The 21,721-nt window shown below is 38.9% G+C and overlaps 1 protein-coding gene across 1 annotated transcript; it reads right to left on the bottom strand.

The window, feature by feature from the left end:
• Positions 1-250: 250 nt before the first annotated feature.
• LOC106394268 lies at positions 251-15,420 on the bottom strand. The gene is made up of 7 exons (XM_013834851.2): positions 14,475-15,420; positions 13,324-14,329; positions 1,537-2,750; positions 1,231-1,371; positions 848-1,162; positions 633-772; positions 251-493 (listed from the first exon to the last, which is right to left on the bottom strand). Exons 1-7 carry the CDS (start codon positions 15,418-15,420, stop codon positions 251-253), a joined length of 4,005 nt encoding a protein of 1,334 aa, XP_013690305.2.
• Between the last annotated feature and the right edge of the window lie 6,301 nt (positions 15,421-21,721).

Genomic DNA, 21,721 nt, shown 5'->3' with positions numbered 1-21,721 from the left:
GGCCAGAGAAATATACTAACGTTTTCTGTTTACTGCTTGACATTGACTTTTTGTGAGTTTAATTTTATTAAGTCAACTATGAATTAGGGACTTTATTTGACCGAGCCTTCTCTTCTTTTTTTTTTTTTTTTTTTTTTTTGAATGTTAAATTTTATTCATCAAAAAAACCCTTATTACATCAAGTGTTACCTCTATGTTTTATAAATCCATAATTCCATGAACCCCTAGAATCCTATTTTTGAGCAAAGACTTACACTCTAGTACCAAACCAAAACTGCAGTCCATCTTCCCATCCTTTTACTCCTCTTGATCTCAAAATACTTAGCTTGTTACGGATCTCTTTCTCCACTAACTTCATCACAGTTGCAATAGGGAGAGGCTTCACCTCATGCTTGATCTTGTTTCGCTCAATCCACACAGCATGAATTGTCGCCTGAAAAGCATATCTTAGGCAAAATCTCTTCTTCTTCTCCAAACTCTCATCCATAATGAGCTAAAACCTCAGGCCATACATTTGTTTGTGCACTGAGAAGAATACCACTAGTTTGATACTCCAATATCTGAGAAGAGTAGGGACATTCAAAGAATAGATGGTTTCTAGTCTCAGGTGCATTTTTGCAGAGCACACAAACCTCATCAACACCCTGCCTCCACTTAGAGACTCTATCCATAGTAGACAGTCTATCTCTCACTGCAAGCCAGGTCATGAACGCATATTTTGGGGTCGCCTGAGAGAACCATACGGCTTTAGACCAACAGCAACTCTCCCCCACTGTTCTCATTTGTGACCAGGTTTCATGAGTCTAGAATTCTTTTTTATACCCTTCTCTCCTTTTCCATAAATTACCATCTTCCACTCCTTCTCTGAACTTTTCCTTAGCCAGCACTAACAGAGTTTCAACCTCATTCAGCATCTGTGATCGATGACTCCTCCTTCTTCGAACACACATAACCGCCTCCTCCAAAGTAGCCTCTCTCCTGATCCCCAAGCACACAATTCCACGCTCTCCCAATAGAGAAGCCAGAACACCCCTGTCACACCAATAATCAAACCAGAACGAGATATGCCTTCCATTACCCAACTCTCTCTTATGAAACCTCCTTGCTATATCTCTCATTTTAACATTTTTCGCCACATCCATGATCCCATTTGCGTTTTCTCCTTTATCTCCCAAAAACACTTCATTTTCAGCAGATTCGCTTCAATCCATCTCCCCCATAGAGACTTACCCGAGAACAATCTCCAAATGAGTTTTAGTACATTTACTCTGTTTACAACTTTTAGATCTCTTATACCCAAGCCTCCTTCTTTCTCCGTCTGACAGATAACCGACCAAGCCACTTTAGATCCCGTAGCTTTCAGCTCTGGTCCTGTCCATAAGAAAGCCCCACAAAGATGTTCTATCTCCTTAATACATTTCCTAGGTAGGAGATAAACCGTTGACCAGAAGTTTACCACACTCATAATTACAGCCTTTATCAGTTGTAATCTTCCCCCAAACGAGAGAAATCTTGTGGTCTAAGTACTGATTCTACCTCTAATCTTCTCCACAAGAGGAAAGTAATCTTGCTTCCTCATCATTTTAGTCATCAAGAGTAGACCCAAATAACGAACCGGGAGATCACCCTTTGCAAATGGGAAGTTAGATAATATGTTTTTTGTCTCATTCTCCGAAACCCCTGCTAGATATAATGTGGACTTGGCAATGCTTATCATAAGACCCGACCACTCATCAAAGATATCAAACACTGCTAAAGCTCCTTGGATAGACTCCTTCGTCCCCTCCACAAAAGCCATTAAATCATCCGCAAAGCATAGATGAGTAAGAGAGATCGACTTACATCTAGGATGAAACTTAAACTTCTTCTCAACCGCTGCTTTATCAATCTTTCTGGACAGAACATTCATACAGAGCACAAAAAGATAGGGAGAAAGCGAGCAACCTTGACGCAACACTCTAGAGCTCTGAAAATAACCCGCCAAATCTCCATTTACTTGAACGGAAAAAGAGGGAGTAGTGATGCACAATTTAATCCATCTGATAAACCTCTCTGGAAACCCCAAAGCCTCAAGACTCTTCAAAACAAAAGACCATTGGACTGAGTCAAATGCCTTGGAAATATCAATCTTCATTACCCCTCTTGGCGTCACAAATTCCTTGTGGTAGTCTTTCACCAGTTCAGAAGCCAATAAGACATTCTCCTGCAGCAACCGCCCTTTGATAAACGCGGATTGAGTCTCGGAAATTATACTAGGCAGTATCAATTTCAACCTATTTGCAAGAATCTTTGACACCACTTTGTATAATACATTGCAGCAAGCAATCGGCCTGAAATCCTTCATCTCCATAGAGTCTTTTTTCTTGGGAACAAGCGCAAGAATGGTTGAATTAACACCCTTCGGAAGGAAACCGAATCTGAATACTGATTGAACTGCAACGGTGAAGTCATGCCCTATCACTGACCACGCTGTTCTGAAAAATTCACTTGGGAAACCGTCAGGGCCTGGAGATTTATGGGACGGCATAGAGAACAACACTTTACGGACTTCTTCAGCAGAGACTTCAGCCTCCAAATTTCTACACTCTTCCTCAGAACATCTATACTGCAGTAGCTCAGTTAGCTCTTCCAAAGTTACCCCTTGATAATTACTAGGAGACTGATTCAGAAACTCAGAGAAATATCTTTCTGCTTCCACCTTAATCTCCCCATGAGTATTAAGTATAACACCATTTATACCTCTGATCTCCCTTATAGTATTCTGTGCTTTACGAGTTTTAATAGAGCAATGGAAAATCTTATTATTACACTACAAGAAAACAGCAAGGATTCTGAGGGAAAAAAGCGTCGGAATTTCGTCGGAATATCGTTATTCCGACGACATACCAACGAAACAAGTCGTTGGAAATAATTCCTCGGAATTTCTTCTTTCCTCGGAAATCCCTCGGAATTTCCCGACGGAATTCCGAGGAAACAAACTTCCGAGGAAATTCCGAGGATCACTAGTTTGTCAGAAATGTCCTCGGAATATACCGAGGGAGAACTTCGTCGGGATATTTCCTCGGACGTTCATCGATCGATGCGTTTTTGGACATAAATACATCGATCGATAGGAATATACCGACGGACATATTCCTCGGAATATTCCGAGGAAAATGTCCCTCGGTATATTCCGAGGAACCGGTTCCTCGGAATATTCTGAGGGAAACAGTTCCCTCGGTATATTCCGAACGTTTTTTTGTAAACAGATCGATCGATGGATTTATGTCCAAAAACGCATCGATCGATCGAGTAAAAAATATAATTAATTTCCTCGGAATGTAAAAAATATTAATTTTAAAAAAAAAAAAAATTTCTGAAATTTAAATTCGAAAATATGAAATTAAAATTGAAATCATATTAATTAATATTCAAAGTTTCACAAATAAAAATAAAACATTCCGAGTTTTTGGAAAAAAAAAAACTACGGGTCTGGCACGTCCGGGAACACCTCGTTCGGGTACATCCTCTGCATCATCTCCATCATTTGCTGGTTCAGCCTCCTCTGTGCCTCATAGCCCGGCTGTTGAGCCGCCATCTGGGTCTCCAACAAAGATATACGATCATCTTTGTCCTTCAACTGAGCCGTAAGTACTTCTGGATCAACAAAGGGCGGTGGTGCAGAAGAAGGAGGAACCGACCGGGTGCGACGACCCAAACCGACCAAACGTCCCTTCTTCTTTGGAACCGACTGAATAGAAAATAGCCAAATTTACAAATTTAAACCAAGAAATAAATGAATTGAACTTTTAAAAAAAAAGAACTTACGGATTCAACGATTTCGTTGATTCGAAACCGGGACAAGTTGGTCGAAGCCGTCGAAGCGTCATCCTCGGTTTGAAGCTGAGACACTTCGTCTACCACCTGAGTTTGGACCAGGTCGACCACGTCCCTCACAAGACCGTCATCAATCTGGCCGGTCTTCTTGTTGGTATACGCCCTCCTCATTAGGGCGAGATCATCAACCGGCTCGCCATCATTTTCTTCCGCCTTGAAAAAAAACATAAATTAAAAAAACATTAGAAATTAGAAGAAATGCACAATAAATTAAAATTCTGAAACTCAAATAATTGAAGAAAAAGCGGTTGAACTTACCATGCGATCTCCCAGAGTGGCAATAGATTGAGCACCCAAGTTATGCTTGTAGATGCCCTTCCCTTTACGGTCGCTCCTGCGGTTGGTGGAGTTGGTGGAAGAAGTTTCTTTCGTCTCTTCCTTATCCCAATGCGCACACAACTCCTTCCAGACCGTGTCGTTCATCGACTTTGGGACCTTTTAATAAAAAAAAAAGAAAATAGTTTAATAAATTAAAAAATTGTTTAATAAATTAAATCGAACCTTGTTGATTTCCCACTTCTTCTTCCACTCGTGGATCTGCTTCCCATAGTTGTCCATAACTTTATGGACGAAGTGGTGATAGATAAAGAGCGTCTCATCGGAATTCCAGTTGAACTCTTGCTGAAAAAAAACACAATTAGTAGAAAATTTATATTAAAGATTAAAAATATAAGTAAAAAATTAGAATACTTACCGCAAACTGACGAAACCACAGAACCTGCTTGTCGGTAGGGAAGTGAGTGAAAGTCGGATGTCCACTGTCGAGGGCCGAGTACATCATACGGTTGATCCATGCGCTGATCCCGTTCCCGGATCGGTTGAACCTAATAAAAAGAATAAACGGTTAATAATGAATCCAAATTTAAAGAAAAAAAAATGTTTAATTACCATGTTTGACCCCGTCCATGTGGATACGGAGTGAGATACGGAAGATGGTCACGACCGGGCTGTTGAACCAACTCCGCAACACGCAACACTCCCGGAGGATCCGGAGGAACAGGAGCGGATGCAGCAGCGGGAGCGAGAGGAGCAGGAGCGGGTGCAGCAGAGGGAGATGTATGGTTGGAGCTGTGGGGCGAAGGGGAATCCTGAAAATGGCTGGAATCCCGAGACTGGCTCCCCGTACCACCACGACCACGACGCTGTCGAGGCCGGGTCTGATCATCATGAGACCTGTAAATTAAAAAAATATATTTAATAAATAGAGAAATATATAAATTATTTTTTTTTAAAAAAAAATCCCAAATAATTTAATCACAAAAAAAGATTTATATATATTAAAAATATTTAATAAATATATAAAAATATTTCTAATAAACAAAAAATAGTTTTAATAAATAAAATAGTTTAATAATTACAAAAAATATTTTTAATAATATATATATATATATATTAAAAATATTTTTAAATCCCAAATAATAGTTTTTAATCACCAAAATTTTTTTATAGATATTTAAAATGTTTTGTAAAATCCAAAAAATCAAATTTATATACAAATTTTGTTTTGTAAAATCCAAAAAAATGAATTTATATAGAAAAATCGATTTGTAAAATACAAAAATCGATTTTATATACAAAAATCGATTTTATAAATACAAAAAAAATTAAAAAATTCTAAAAAAATTCTAAATCAATTCAACAAAACAAATTATTCAACCAAATCATAATTCTAAACCTATTATACAACCAAATCACAATCCTAACCAATCACCCTAACAAAAATCTATCAAAACTACACAAAAACCTAACAAATAGAACCTAAGAGAGTGGGATAGGTTCCTTACATGATTTGTGTAAGAGAAGGGGGAGATCGCCGGAGATATCGTCGGATTTCAGGGGGAAATCGCCGGAGAGAAGAGAGGAGTCGCGCAGAGGAAGAAGAGAGAAATGGGGAAGAAGAAGGGGCTCGTGGTTATAAAACCTAGGGTCCGACGGACATTATCCGTCGGAATTCCGTCGGAATTCTAATTTCAATTTTCGCGAAATATTTGCCCGGTAAAATGAAAATATTCCGAGGAAATTCCGACGGATAGTAAAATATCCGTATTTCCTCGGAATATTCCGAGGAAATACCGAGGAACTAGTGTTTGGGGTTTCAAAACATCAATTTTTTTTGCCGTATTTCATTTCTTATACAATTGTAATGCATACCATTGAGGATTCTTTGTATAGATGAGCATAAACCATGAAATAACAAATTTCAAAACTAATTGAAAGTATTCCCTTTACCGTTCTTTAAAAGGTATAAGTGTTTCTCTTATGTTGTGGGATTTCGTTCATACAATCGGAAAAGTGTTAATTATACGGTAAGGAACAAATATTTGACTTCATAATGAACGTAAGACACTTAATAAGGGTTATATAGGTGTTATTCAAACCGCAAAACGTTGTTTTCGGTTTAAAAACCCTATTTCCTCGGAATTTCCTCGGATTATTCCGAGGGAACTCCGAGGAAACCCTCTTCTTCCTCGGAATTTCCTCGGAATATTCCGAGGAAATTCCGAGGAACTAGTGTTTGGGGTTTCAATACGTCAATTTTTTTTTTATAAACGGATCGATCGATGTATATATATCCAAAAACGCATCGATCGATCACTAAGATGGACCGGACCGTAAGAATGTGATCGATCGATGAGATTATCCCATCGATCGATCGAGAATCTCAAGTGTTCCTCGGAATGTCCTCGGAAAATCTTGTAAGTTTTTTTATAAACGGATCGATCGATGGATATATGTCCAAAAACGCATCGATCGATCACTAAGATGGACCAAAGCGTAAGAATGTGATCGATCGATGAGATTATCCCATCGATCGATCGAGAATCTCAAATGTTCCTCGGAATGTCCTCGGAAAATCTTGTAAGTTTTTTTATAAACGGATCGATCGATGGATATATGTCCAAAAACGGATCGATCGATCACTAAGATAGACCGGACCGTAAGAATGTGATCGATCGATGAGATTATCCCATCGATCGATCGAGAATCTCAAGTGTTCCTCGGAATGTCCTCGGAAAATCTTGTAAGTTTTTTTATAAACGGATCGATCGATGGATATATGTCCAAAAACGGATCGATCGATCACTAAGATGGACCAAAGCGTAAGAATGTGATCGATCGATCCGTATTTGTTCAAAAACGCATCGATCGATGCGTGTGCGGGAAACAGAATTATAAGGCAAAACCCGACCTTTTTTGGATCTAAACCTCAGAACTCTCATCCCCTCCGATTTCCCCTATAATTCTCCCCCTTTCTCTCTCTATAATCATCCGATTTGAACAATTTTGGGCTCTATTCCCCTTGATTTTTCGAGCTCTACCTGATTCCTACACTCGTTTTCACCCTAAGACAGGTATACTCCGCGAATCTCCACATTCTGAAATCGTGTTCTTGAGCAATTTTTTGGGTTTTGTGAATTTCTTATTTCCGTGTTGATTCCTTGATCAAATATGCATGAAACAGATGTTTAAACATGGAATAGAACACAATTGTCTGTGATCAACGAGTTTGGAACAGGATTTGAGATGATTTAGGGATTGAGAATTTTTTTCAATTTGGTTTTTTTTATCACAACTCGATTTCGCCTTTCATTTTCATGTTGCTTTGAGTTCTTAATTGATTATAACCATGTTGAGAGCAATGATTCTATTTTGTAGAGAATGAAGCGCACGAAAACATCAGCAAAGAAGAACACACAAGAAGAGGGTTCGTCTCAGCGAGAGAAGCAAAGGCCAAAGAAGTGGGATAAGTCTGATACCACCCACTACAACAACATGAAGAAGGTAGCCGTTCCGGCTACACAACTAGCATGTCCTGAGACGATGACAATATTGGGAATCAAAGCAGACATTGAAGGGCTGTTCCAGAACATGGGTCTAGGCCAACTATGCAACCTCAACGAACCCACTTATCCGGAGTTGGTACGCCAGTTCATAGCATCCGCATACGTCAGCCGTCCCGATGATAGCCATCAGGAAGGTTTTCTGGCATTCGTAGTGCAGAAAGTATACTATGAGGTATCTTTCACAGACCTCTGCGGACTATTTGGATTGAGTGCAGGGGAGAGGACATCTGGTCTTTATTGGACTTCAGAGCTGTTGAACTTCTGGGAAACGATTGGCACAGGGGTTTATAGATCTTCTCAGGCAAAGGAGTCACTTATCCGGAGCCCAGTACTGAGATATGCCACACGCCTCATTGGCTCATTGCTATACGGGACAACCACAGCCGCATCAGTCACGCAATGGGAGTTGTGCCTCCTGTACCAAGGTGTGAGGCATTTGCTACCGGCATTTGGAAACTCTACATTCCCACCTGCTACTGCCTTCAACATGGGAGCGGTGCTGGCCGCAAACTTAGCAGGATACAAGGGGAAAGTAACCAAATCCAAGAGCAATGCATGTGGATTTGGTGCAGTGATTACTCGGATCCTTAGACATGTGGGTGTAGACTGCGAGAACCAGCAGGTAGCACTGGACAGATCGAACAACATTGCTTGGAACTACCTGGATGTCATTTCTCTTGTAAGTAAGGAGTTCATAGCTGGTCCCCACTCGAGGATCGATCGGGATGGTCCTTACGTCTACGTATTCCAGGACCGAGCGAAGAAAACACTCTACTGCCACCTGCCTCAGATCGGCCTGACTGCTCTACTTTCAGAGGCTGCAGTTGAGTTCCTACCCCCTGCTACCGCACTAGTAGACAAGCCATCCTTCTTCACGCCAAAATATCAGACCAAAGGCAAGGCCGTGGTTGATGAAGAAGGAGAAGATGAGGCTGCACAAGCCATTCCAGATGATTCACAACCCCATCAGCTACTCCCATCAGACTCCAGCCAGTACAAGCTGCAAGAGCTTCCACCGAACGCCACTTCGCGCCAGCAACAACATTGGAGAGATCAGAGCATAAAGACAAACAACGACATGCTACACAAGATCTGGGCTGCCATTTCACGTATCAGGCCGTGTCGTTGCCAAAAGGATGATGTAGTTCATCGGGACAACTCTCCATCCAGCTCTGGTTCGGGTTCGAGTGGTACACACAGGGTAAGAAAGAGGTCCAAGAGACCCAACGATGCAGGAACATCTGGAGCAGGAGACGAGGAGTAGGAGCTATCACCGGCCAGTATTGCCATTTGATTTCCGACCGCGCTATTTTATTTTCTTTTCTATTCTAACGTTTTATGGTCTTATTTTCTGTTAATTTTGAACTTAGTTTTTTTTTTTCTTAATTATGAGTTCGTATTTCTTTTACATGGTTTCTTCGTTTTATTTGGTTGTGTTTTGAGTAGTTTTTAATTCGTATTCAGCTTTGCCTTGCTAGATAAACCAAATAACTAATATCCGAGGAAAGAGGTTATATCAAGTGTTCCTCGGAATTTCCTCGGTATTTCTTAAAAAAAAAAAAAAAAAATCAATGGTAGTCTGTTTCCGAGTCATCATCACCAGATGAATCTGAATCTGGATCTTGGTGAAACTCTCCAATCACTGGTTCATCCTCTACGTGAACGACGGCTTCCTCTCCAAAGTCGGTTAAATCGACAACAAGGCCAACTCCAGCTAAATCTTCTGCTGCACTTAAGTTGCCGGATGTGCTTGGTTGTAGTGGGTCTTCCAGCTCAGAACTTCCCTGAACTCGGCCTCTCGGGTTGAGTCTTGTAACAGTAACCCATGGATCATCTCTGTTCCTTACCCGGGGGTACTTGATATAACAAACCTGTAACATTTAGAAAAATTATAAATTAATACACATGATGATGAATCATTCTGAATAATTAACATTTAATTACCTGATCGGCCTGAGAAGCAAGAATGAAAGGATCATAATATTGCAGCTTTCGCCTCGAATTTACTGATGTAACACCAAATGCATCTGTTCTCACACCTCGATCTGGAGTGTTGTCGTGCCAATCACAATAGAAAACAGTACAGCGCAATCCAACCATGCCCAAATACTTGATTTCCAAAATCTCATGTATGTGTCCGTAGTATACATCATCTCCTGATGCAGAACAAACGCCAGCATCATAAGTCGTACTCGAACGTCTCCTCTTCTGAGTTGTGAATGCATATCCTCGAGTACAAAATCTCGGATATGACTTCACAACAAAGTTTGGTCCAACGACCATCTCACGTATCCAATCGTCAAATGTTTCACCTCTGGCCAAACCAGCAGACACCTATTAATAGCACATATATATATGTTATATCAATAAATGTGAATTAGTATAAATATGTGATAAAATATATTTTAATTTGTTTAAAGCACTCACATAAGTAAACATCCATCCAGTAAATTCTCTCTGCTTCATTTCTTCTAGTTCGTCCTCTGTGGCGTATCTATACTCGAACCGCTTTTCTGCCATGAAAATCCTGTATATGATGACAATAATGTAATTAATTAAGATTTAAATTTCAACTTGTTAAAATAAAAATTTGTAAGCTCATTTATTTACCTCTCATATTGAAGAACGTCTTCGCAGTTGGTGAGCAAATATGTTTGCAAATGACTGCGCTCCTGCTCAGTAAGTCGACGGTCCTTTGGTTTTCCGCTAAGTCGTCCAACGTCTGTGAAAATGTCTGGAACCGTAACATGATATGTTGCCCGTTCGCCTCTATCATCATGCCGAGCAGGTCTTCTGTTTTTGGTCTGAACTTCTGCTGGAAAGTAGTACTCGGCAAAGTTTGAAGTTTCTTCATTGATCATCTGTGCGACTATAGAACCTTCCACCCTACTTAAATTTTTCACCATCTTCTTCAAATGGAACATATACCGCTCATACAGATACATCCATCTATACTGCACAGGACCACCAAGTTCCAATTCTCTTGCCAGGTGAATAACAAGATGCTCCATAACATCAAAAAATGAGGGAGGAAATATCTTCTCAAGGTTGCACTGAATCACGGCTATGTTAGTCTTCAAATTTTCAATACCTTCAAGAGTCACTGATCTCGTGCATAAATCGCGGAAAAAACCACTTATCCCTGCAATTGCTTCATGAACATTTCGTGGTAATAGTTCCTTGAAGGCGAACGGAAGGAGGCGCTGCATCATTACATGGCAATCGTGGCTTTTCAAGCCAGTAAACTTTCCTTCCTTTCTGTCGATACAGTTACGCAAATTTGATGCGTAACCGTCTGGAAATTCCACATCGTTTGAAATCCAATCAAAGAACGCATCTTTTCCCGCTGCATCAAGTCGGTATATGGGAAAAGGAGCCCTACCATTCTCATCAACATGAAGTTCTGAACGAGCACATATATCGACTAAATCCAGTCTTGACTTCAAATTATCCTTTGTTTTACCTTGAACATTAAGGATCGTGTTCATGAGATTGTCAAAAAAGTTCTTCTCAATATGCATGACATCTAAATTATGCCTTAGCAGATGATCCTCCCAGTATGGCAGATCCCAGAAAATACTTTTTTTGTGCCAGTTATGTAGTTCTCCAACAGCATCTACCGGAAAACGCTCATGTCCACCGACGTCTGGCGTCCTTTCTGCACCAAAATCTCTTAGTTGTATCTTCAAATCTTTCCCACAAATTTCCGGAGGTGGACTGTCAAACACCCTCTTGTTCTTCGTAAACAAATTCCTACTCCTACGATATGGATGATCAGGTGGTAGGAATCTCCTGTGACAGTCAAACCAACACGTTTTCCTTCCGTGTTTTAGTTGGAAAGCATCAGTGTTATCTTGACAATATGGACATGATAGCCTTCCATGCGTTGTCCATCCAGACAACATACCATATGCTGGAAAATCACTTATTGTCCACATTAGTACTGCCCGCATTTGAAAGTTTTCTTTACACGAAACATCGTATGTTTCAGCACCTTGAGCCCATAGTTGTTGCAACTCATATATTAGTGGCTGAAGAAACACATCAAGTGATCTCTTAGGATGCTCTGGTCCGGGAACGAGAATCGAGAGAAACAAAAACTCTCGTCGCAAGCACAAGTTTGGGGGTAGGTTGTATGGTGTAAGAATGACGGGCCATAGAGAATACTGTCTTCCACTCTTGCCAAACGGACTGAAACCATCAGTACATAATCCAAGGTAGACATTTCTTCTCTCATACGCAAAGTCGGGATACTTTGATTGGAAATGCTTCCACGCTTTTGCATCTGAAGGATGTCTGATCTCACCATCTGTTGAGTGCTCCGCATGCCATCTCATTGGTTGCGCTGTGCGTTCAGACAGATACAACCTCTGCAACCTTTCCGTCAAAGGTAAATACCACATCCTTTTATATGGCACTGGAACTCTTCCACTCGTATCTTTATAACGAGGCTTTCCACAAAATTTGCATGTAACCCGCTGTTCATCCGCCCTCCAATAAATCATGCAGTTGTCGCTGCATACATCTATTACCTGATACGATAAACCAAGACCAGCTACGAGTTTCTGAACCTCGTAGTATGAACCAGGAGCTACATTATCCTCGGGTAGAATACCTTTTACAAAATCAGCAATCGCATCCACACAGTCTTCAGCCAAATTATAATCTGTTTTAATGCCCATCAATCTTGTAGCAGATGATAAAGCTGAATGACCATCTCTGCAACCTTCGTACAATGGTTGCTTTCCAGCATCCAACATATCATAAAATCTCCTAGCTTCTGCATTGGGTAAATCTTCCCCTCTAAAATGATCATTTACCATCTGCTCAGTACCTACACCATAATCTACATCCGTTCTAATTGGTTCTTCTAATCTAACCGCTGGCTGAGGTTCGCTAGTACTACCATGTTCATAATCAGTTTCCCCATGATGATACCAAATTTTGTAACTTCGTGTAAACCCACTCAAATATAGATGAGTCCAAACATCCCACTCTTTAATAACCTTTCTATTTTTACAATTAGAGCAAGGACATCTTAACATACCTGTTTTTTCTTCCGGTTGTCGGTGAACTAACCCCATGAATTCGGTTATACCTCGTTGGTATTCTTCCGTAAGCAATCTCGTGTTCGGATCCAAATGAGGTCGATCGATCCAAGAACGAAAATAATTTGAAGAAGACATATTTTTTATGAATCAAATTCGTGTGTAAATAGAGTAAGAGGGAGGATGAAGATATGGAGTGAATGAAGAGGAAGAGGAGTGCTTGTATTTATAGTTTAAATCCTGCCGACAGACCGAGGAAATTCCGACGGAATTCCGACGGAAAAGGCTAGTTCGTCGGAATTTCCTTGGAATTTTGTAAAATCCCCCAACGGTTCTCCAACGGCTATAATATTTCCTCGGAACTCATCGGTTTTTTCCGAGGAACCCATTTTTCCTCGGAATTTCCTCGGAATATATCGACGGATTAATATTTCCTCGGAATTCCGTCGGTATATTCCGAGGAAATTCCGAGGAAACCCAATTTTGTGTTTCCTCGGAAATTCCTCGGGATATTCCGAGGATTTCATTTTCCGTCGGAATGTCCGTCAGAATACCGCTGTTTTCTTGTAGTGTTAAGATCCCCAACTTCCAACCAGTGTAGCTTTGCTTTTTGCTTCAGATGATCTTCCTCCAACCCAGCCACATAAATCCATTTCTCATAAGCTTCAGCTTCCTCATGTACACTGATCTCATTAGGTTGCAACAAAATATTTTTCTGTTTCTCACATAAGATACCATAAGCCTCCTGAGCTCTCTTCGTTAGATTTCCCAACTGCTCCCTTCCCAAGTTGCGAATAAGTGGCTTTAGATTCTTAAGCTTCTTTGAGAACCTATACATGGCAGACGTTGAAAGAAAGAGAACCTCCGTCGACTCCCAATACTCCTTTATCATAGGGATAAAACTCTTTAATCTCCCAATGGAATTCACATACTTGAACGGTCTTCGAATTTTTTCACTTTGCGGCAATAACTGAATCTTGCACCTCAAGTGATCCGAGCAACCTTCTGGTTCAAACCTTGCGTATCCATTTGGAAATCTGTTAAGTGCAACGTTATTTATCAGCACTCTCTCAAGCTTCTTGCAAATCACCCCGTGTTCCCTCTTGTTGCACCAAGTGTGAAGCGGACCCTGATAACCCATATCTGATAGACTACATTGCAGAACCATCCTTTGGAAATCTCTCATTCCACACGGTGGCCTTCCCATATTTGTGAATCCAGTACTCTCCTCCCCATCAAGAATCTCATTGAAATCACCCAACAACATCCAAGCTTTATTCCTGAACATAGGTGAAGAATGGTGATCACATAGATCACTCCATAGAACATTCCTCTCCTCAGCTCCATTACTCGCATAAATAAACGTACAAAAGAACTCCTCCTCATTTTGTAACCCAACTGAGCAAATAATGAACTGATCTGACTTATATACCGGAGTCATACAGACTGACTCTCTCCAGAATAACCAGAACCGACCTCCTTGGCTATGTTCGTAATTCATCATTGCTGACCAATCACCAAACACCGACTTCAAGATATTCCCTGCTTTACTTTCTTTTACTATTGTTTCCAACACACATCCAAATAACAAATCCTTATCCCTTACCCACTATTTGACGACGGAATGTTTCAAAATTTTGTTGAATCCGCGCACATTCCAAAAGAACCCCGCCATATTATTTTTTTAAACGAGAAGACCTTTTACTCTTGACTGGATTAGCAGCCCGAGCCATAGTCTTCTGACCTTTCTTCCTTCCCCTCTTTACCACTGATTTCTCTTTTCCTTTACTGCTCATCAACAAATCATCCTCTATATCCTCTTCATAGTCCTCCATTTTCTCACTAACTTCCAAATCTTCATACTCATTTTCTTTTTCCTTTTCCACTATTTCACCTTCCTCTTCTTCATTTGCGCTCAACACAGAATATTTTGAGGTTGAGATCAGAATTTCAGAATCATTTTCCTTCGGATTATTTGTTTGTGATCTACCAGCCTTCCCCGGAGATACCAGCGCCCAAGCAACCTCACAAACTTCCTTTTCCTTGCCCATACTTATATCCTTTACCGTTTCCTCAGTTCTACAGGTTGAAACCTCTTCTGAAGTCTCATTCCTGCTCATCTCCCCTATCTCCTTTTGCCCCTCCTCTATCTTCTCTATAGTATTTACATCCTTAGAGTTTGATCTTGTGAGGACCCCTTTTTCCTTATTCTTCCCCTTCAAGATACACACTTTCTGATTATGACCCCATTTGTTACAATGCTTGCACCTTGAAGGAAGCCACGGGTAGTGGAACTCCACCAAAAACTCTTCTCCATCCTTTGAAAAAGTCATTTCCCTTGGTAATGCTTTCGAGACATCCACATTAACAAAGACCTTCGCAACTTCAAAACTCGTACAGGCAATCGTCTCCGGATGGAGCTTTACTGGACAACCCACTGGACTCGCTATCAGACTGAGCCCCTCCCAAGAGAACATATGCAGTGGAACCTTCGTTAAGTGAATCCACATGGGAATCGATTCCTCCTCCTGTTTCTCCTCCTCCGTTCTTGGAACCCATTTCGAAACTACCATCGAGACTCCTACAATATTCCACACACCACGCCTGAGAATCTTCTCACGAGCCTTTTGATCTGAGATTTTGAATCGCATAGTTGTGGCGTTCACTTCATATACCCACCTTTGTCGATAAATCACCGTATCTCCAGATTTTGTTTAACACCATGTGGAACTTTGCAACGTGAGGAGCAAGATCCAAAAACTTCCCAACTAGAAAATCATCCCATAACGGCGTCGATTCAGTGATTACCTCATCCGGAATCTCCACCGTTTGCTTCCCCCCCCTTTGTAACAATTTCGACATCGTATTTCTTCAGAGACTTCTTATCTTGAGCTATCGACACCCAAATTTGTTCTAGTTTCTTCTCGATCTGACCCCCCCCCCCCTTCAATCGCAGTCTTTTCCCCCAATCCTCCTCTCGGAGACGCCGGTAAATCCGGCGGAATCGCCGTCTCCATCGAACCCAGAAACCGTCGCACTCAAGATCGCCTTATTTTCCTCTCACCAAAACGCAGCGTTTTTCGTCTTACGATAGTTACCTTCCTTTTCAACGGAAAATGAGGAACGCTTTCTATTCTTTTTTTTTTTTGAATGAATGTTAAATTTTATTCATAAAAAAAACCCTTATTACATCAAGTGTTACCTCTATGTTTTATAAATCCATAATTTCATGAACCCCTAGAATCCTTCATTTCATAGCATAAATAAAAGTGTAGACTTTACCTTGGGAATATCGATCACAGGATGCAAGAATTTTCAAACAAATATCTGGATATGCAGGTAAAAGTTAGTTCCTATCTTTTCTCTCTACTAATTTCTCTCTAAATGCATACAAGAATATTAATAATACATGTTACAAGATTAAATGTGACGTTGTCAGAGTAAATTAAATAAAACCAAAAGCGTAGCAAATTATAAATAAAACCCAACCCAAAAATATAATATTTGTGTTCCTAACAAAACTCTACTTCTAAAGATTAGAAGTAAAGCAGAACAGGAAAATGCATAAAACCACATTGGTTACTATCCACTTTCTTTTTCCGACATATTCATGTTCTATAAATTCTCTCCAAGTCAAAGACGAGTTATAATTCATTAGCTTTGCTAGAAATTTTATATCTTTTACTTTTATGTTTGTGTATTACATAAAACATGCATGTTCTGTTTGATTGTGTTCTTTATTCATATTTTCCTTTGTGTTTCTTTTTCTGTCTATATTAAATTTGAATGATGTGATATATTACTATAATTAGCTAATGGGAAATTCACAAAAAGTAAAGAAAAAGGTACATATGGTCAATGGAGACCAGGGGAAACAAAACTTTTGATTAATCTACTTGTCGATGAAATTCATCTAAAGTGGCATGATGCTAGTGGTATAATAAACAAGTTTACATTGGAACAAAAAATCTTACAAGTTCTCAATGAAAAACTTGGATGCCAAAAAGAACACAAGTACTACCTAAGTAGAATAATTTTTTTGAGAACCATACACAAAAACTATTTGGATCTTCAATGCTTCAACTCCGGATTTGGATGGGATACTGACACAAAAAGATATACTGCTCCAGATGAAGTGTGGGATGAGTATTTAAAGGTATGTATGATTACATAAATTTAAGCATCAAAACTTAAGTTTTCAAACATCTTATAACTGAAAACAATTTTTGTTTATCCACAGAAACATCCTACTCATGCCTATCTACGATATGATTCTGTTGGAAATTTTGAAGATCTGCAACTCATATTTGGAAATGGTGTAGCTACCAGTGGTTCTGCAGTTGGAATGGATGACACTACAGATGCTCGTACTTTTAGAGTTGAGGAGAAGACTCAAGTGAGAGAAAACATAATCTTCATCGAAGCAGTGATGAAAACTTTGAATTGTCATTTCAAACTGTGCAGAAATGGTTCATCTGAGGAAAAAGTCTATAAGGGAAGCTACTAATGATGCAGATGAGCTGAAATTGATCATGATGAAATTGATCATGATGATTAGGGGTGGGCAAAAAACCCAAACCGAACCAATCCAAACCAAACCAACCGAAGTTAAACCGATCCAAACCAAACCGTGCTCTTTACATAACCCAATTGGTTCATGTTTTACTCAACCCGAATGGTTTGGTTTGGGTTCAAACCGAACCAAACCAAACCGAACCAAACCAATAATCCAATATATTTTTATCTATAAATATATATATATATATATATATATATATATATATATATGTTAAGATATTGTAAATTTTAGTTAAAGTTTCGTTTTCCATTTGTTATTAACTTCCATATATTTAAAAAAAAATCCAAATATGATTCAAATAATCCTAATACCTAAAGTGTTTTCTGAAAACAAAACCTAAAAGCTATAAGCATCTAAATCGTAGCCATCTCGTTTCGTTCATCTTCTCCAATTTTCATTCTCTAAATTATGAAACAAAGTTATTATAGGACCAATAAAAACAAAAAGGTAAATGCAAATAGTCTTTTAGTTAATAGGTTTTAGAATGCTTACAAGTCTTTGTTACGCTAATTAGATTACAAATAATCTGCTCTTTGCTTATTATGTATTTCTTCCTTCGACGTGGTTAAGAGTTTTGTCATCGAGCTTTAAATTGTTTTTTTTTCATAGATTTTTAAAGAAAACCAAACTAAATCTAAACCAAACTGAACTAAACCGAACCAAACTAAACCCAAACCAAACCCAAACCAAAGCTACTTTGGTTTTAATTGGGTTGAGTTTTATAAAACTCAAATTAACCAAACCAAACCGAACCCGAAACTAAACCGATATGCACACATTCTATGATCAAATTTAGCAACAAGATCCTGAGTGTCATACAACAAAGAGTAGCTGAGAAAAGAGAAGAAAACCTAAAGCGAGACGATGAAGAAAAGGAAGCTGAGAGAAAAAAAAGAGGATAATATATGGGAAGCAATGAAGGAGCTTCCTAATTTAGACAATCATATTCGCTACAAAGCTATCACCTTGATTAATTTGCTTGGGATGAAAAGTTTCTCAAAAAACATGACAGTATAAGAACGTTTTGGTTGGATCCATAGCAATCTTGGCTCTATATGATTATTTTGATGGTCTTTAATGTTTTAGGTTTTTTACTTTGTTTTTGGAAGACTGTTTTCATGAATAGTTGGTTTACTAATAATTTATTTTTCCATAGAGTTATTTGTTTGAATGAAATTTCAGTTGTTTCTCTTACATTTCATTCAATATTATTTGTTCTTTCTGTTTTCATGCATATATTAATTGTGGCATACTATGATCCATTTTTTTTGTCAATTATGTGATGATGTCAATTTTTTATTTAATATATTGTATTATTTTATAGGTACAGGTTTCTTTGCATCATGGAGCAATTTGGGAGAGATGACCAACTTTTTCACGAAGATGATGAATTAGAAATTGACATTATGTTATCATATTGGAGAATCCAACTAGACCCTTACGTTATGAAGAATAAACACATTGAACGTCCGATGCGCCAACCTATCACAAAATTTGGTTACAACTACATCTAAAATGCTCTCAAAGAAGATCCAGAACACTTTTGACAAGTGTACCGTATGTATACATCAGTTTTTGTGAAATTGTGTCATCTTATCTAAGAGAAAACACCTCTCAGAGATACTCAATAGATGTGTCTTGAAGAAATGGTGGCTACATTTTTGCTCACTATTGGTCAGAATTCAAAATATTTTTACACAATTGACATATTCAAGAGATCAAAATTTGCTGCAAGTACAAACTTTCACAAGGTTTTATAGGTCTTAAACTCTATTGCCCCAAGTTTGATGGCTAAACCTGGACTCATAATACCTACAAAAAATAAGAGAAAGCATGAATATTATCCATACTTCAAGGTACTTTTTGATTTAAAGTATATTATTTTAACTTTAGATGATATAGCTAATGTTGTAATTTTGTGTAGGATTGTGTTGGTGTTATTGATAGCACACACGTTGATTCAATAGTGCCTGCTTCTAATGCAACGAGCTACCTTAATCAGAAAGGAAAAATATCACAAAATTTATTGACTTCTTGTAATTTTGATCTCAATTTTTTATATGTTCTTAGTGGATGGGAAGGTAGTGCTCACGATTCAAAAGTACTAAGTGATGCTTTAACACGGACTACTAGCAGATTGCTAGTTTCAGAAGATATTTTTATATATATACATTTTAAATAAAAAAAATATTACTTTTGTATTTTATATATTTATGTGATGTGTAACTTTCAGGGAAATTTTATCTTGATGATTGTGGATTTGCAAATCGTCGCAATTTTTTAGCACCATTCAGAGGTACAAAGTATCACCTGCAAGAGTTTAAAGGGCAAGGACGTGATCCTAGTTATCAGAATGAATTGTTCAACTTATGACATGCATCTTTGAGAAATGTAGTCAAGTCGATTTTTGGTATTTTCCAATCTCGTTTTCTGATTTTTATATCTGCACCACCATTTCCTTTTAAAGCACAAGCAGAACTTGTATTAGCTTATGCTGAATTACATAACTTTCTTCGTACACTCTGCCGATCCGATGAATTTCCTCCTGAAATGAAAAATGTGAACAGCTTAGAGAAAATAGTTTGGTAAATGGAAATGCAGGAACTTTCTATGAAGAAAATGGAGATGTAGGAACTCTCCGATCTCAGCGAAGAGAATATGCTAATAATTGAAGCGGCACACTAGCTGCTAATATGTGGGCAAATGCTCTGTGGGCAGATGCTACCCAGACATGAAGTCAACACTGAAGCATAGTAGATTTTTTTCTCTAATTATCAAACAACATTTTTGTATGTTCATGTTATTTTGAGCGTTGTTACTTTTTAGAGTGTTACAACATTGGAGTTCTGAATCTCTGAGGTAACTTTTGGAATATTTGGTCTCATGCGATGTTACTGCGTTGGCCTAGTTTATTTTTCATTATCGGAAGATTTTCGTCTAGGCTTTGTGTTAAAATTTCGATTTACCACTTGACTTAGTTTGGTGTTATTTATGTTTGGTGTTTTTACTAGTTGTGCGAATCGTTTTCCTTTCTTGCAAGAACCACCACCGATGGTGACATTACGGAGAGTGCGACAGAAATTTTTCAAAAGTGACTGAGTCTGAATGAATATGATACATTTAAACCACCACCGATGGAGATGTTACGATGCTGGATAATTACAATTAACTTAAGGAGCAAGTAAACTCATTAAAGTGAGGTTTGATGGGTTAAGGAAAAAAGAAAACATATCGAGCTTAGAAATGTTTCCATATTATTATTAGAAAAAGATGTATCTTCGCCCTTAGAAAAATATGTAGCTTCTTCCTATATAAAGAGTTCTCATGGAGAGATGTTCCATCAAGAGAAACACATTGAAAGGTTTAGTTTTGAGAGAGTTTCTAAATCTAATAAGAAGAGAAGTTCTTATAATCTTTGTGCTTGTGCAACTTTAAATTGGTATCAGAGCCAGGTTTCGAAGGTCGTTTACAAGAGGAGTTGTAACTTCGATCAAAACATGAGAGACGATTCTCAAGCACGTGATAAAGGTCTTGAGATGAAGAAGGACATACAATGTCTGATGCTAACATCGACTAACTACACCGTATGGTCGATGCGAATGAAATTTATGTTTCGTTTATACGAAGTTTGGGATACGATTGATCCAGGAAGCGATGATGCAAAGAAGAACAATATGGCGATTGATCTAATCTTTCAATCAGTCCCAGAAGCGCTAATACTTCAGATCGGAGAACATGATACATCGAAGAAGATTTGGGAAGCTATCAAATCCCGTAACCTAGGTGCTGATCGCGTGAGAGAAGCAAGGTTACAAGCTTTGATGTCTGAGTTCGACAAACTGAAGATGATAGACACAGACACGGTGGATGACTACGCAGGAAAACTTTCAGGCTTAGCATCGAGAGCAGCCGCGTTAGGAGAGATAATGGAAGCATCAAAGCTGGTAAAGAAGTTTATGAAGGGACTTCCAAGAACGAAATTCATTCACATCGTAGCTTCGTTAGAACAAGTGTTGGATCTAAATTCAACGGGATTCGAAGACATTGTTGGGAGATTGAAGGCTTTCGAAGAACGCATCAAAGAAGAAACCCAAGATGAAAATCAATCGAAGCTAATGTTTGTAAAGAAAGATGCACAAGGTCGTGGAAGCCATAGCAACTCGCGAGGAAGAGGCAGAGGTAGAGGTTATGGTGGAAGAGGAAGAGGACGAGGAAGGTCTAATGGTTCTGATGGTCATAACAAAGGAGGAGAAGCTTCAGACAAGACCAAGAAGGACTATTCCAAGGTTAAATGCTGGAGATGCGACAAGATAGGGCACTTCGTGTCACATTGTCCTACACGACCAAGAGAAGAAGCTAACCTAACGGAAACA

The sequence above is a fragment of the Brassica napus genome, chromosome C9 (assembly GCF_020379485.1).
Source record: "Brassica napus cultivar Da-Ae chromosome C9, Da-Ae, whole genome shotgun sequence".
Taxonomy (NCBI): domain Eukaryota; kingdom Viridiplantae; phylum Streptophyta; class Magnoliopsida; order Brassicales; family Brassicaceae; genus Brassica; species Brassica napus.
The sequence above is the reverse complement of the archived record's forward strand: the minus strand, read 5'-3'. Positions and strand labels throughout refer to the sequence as shown.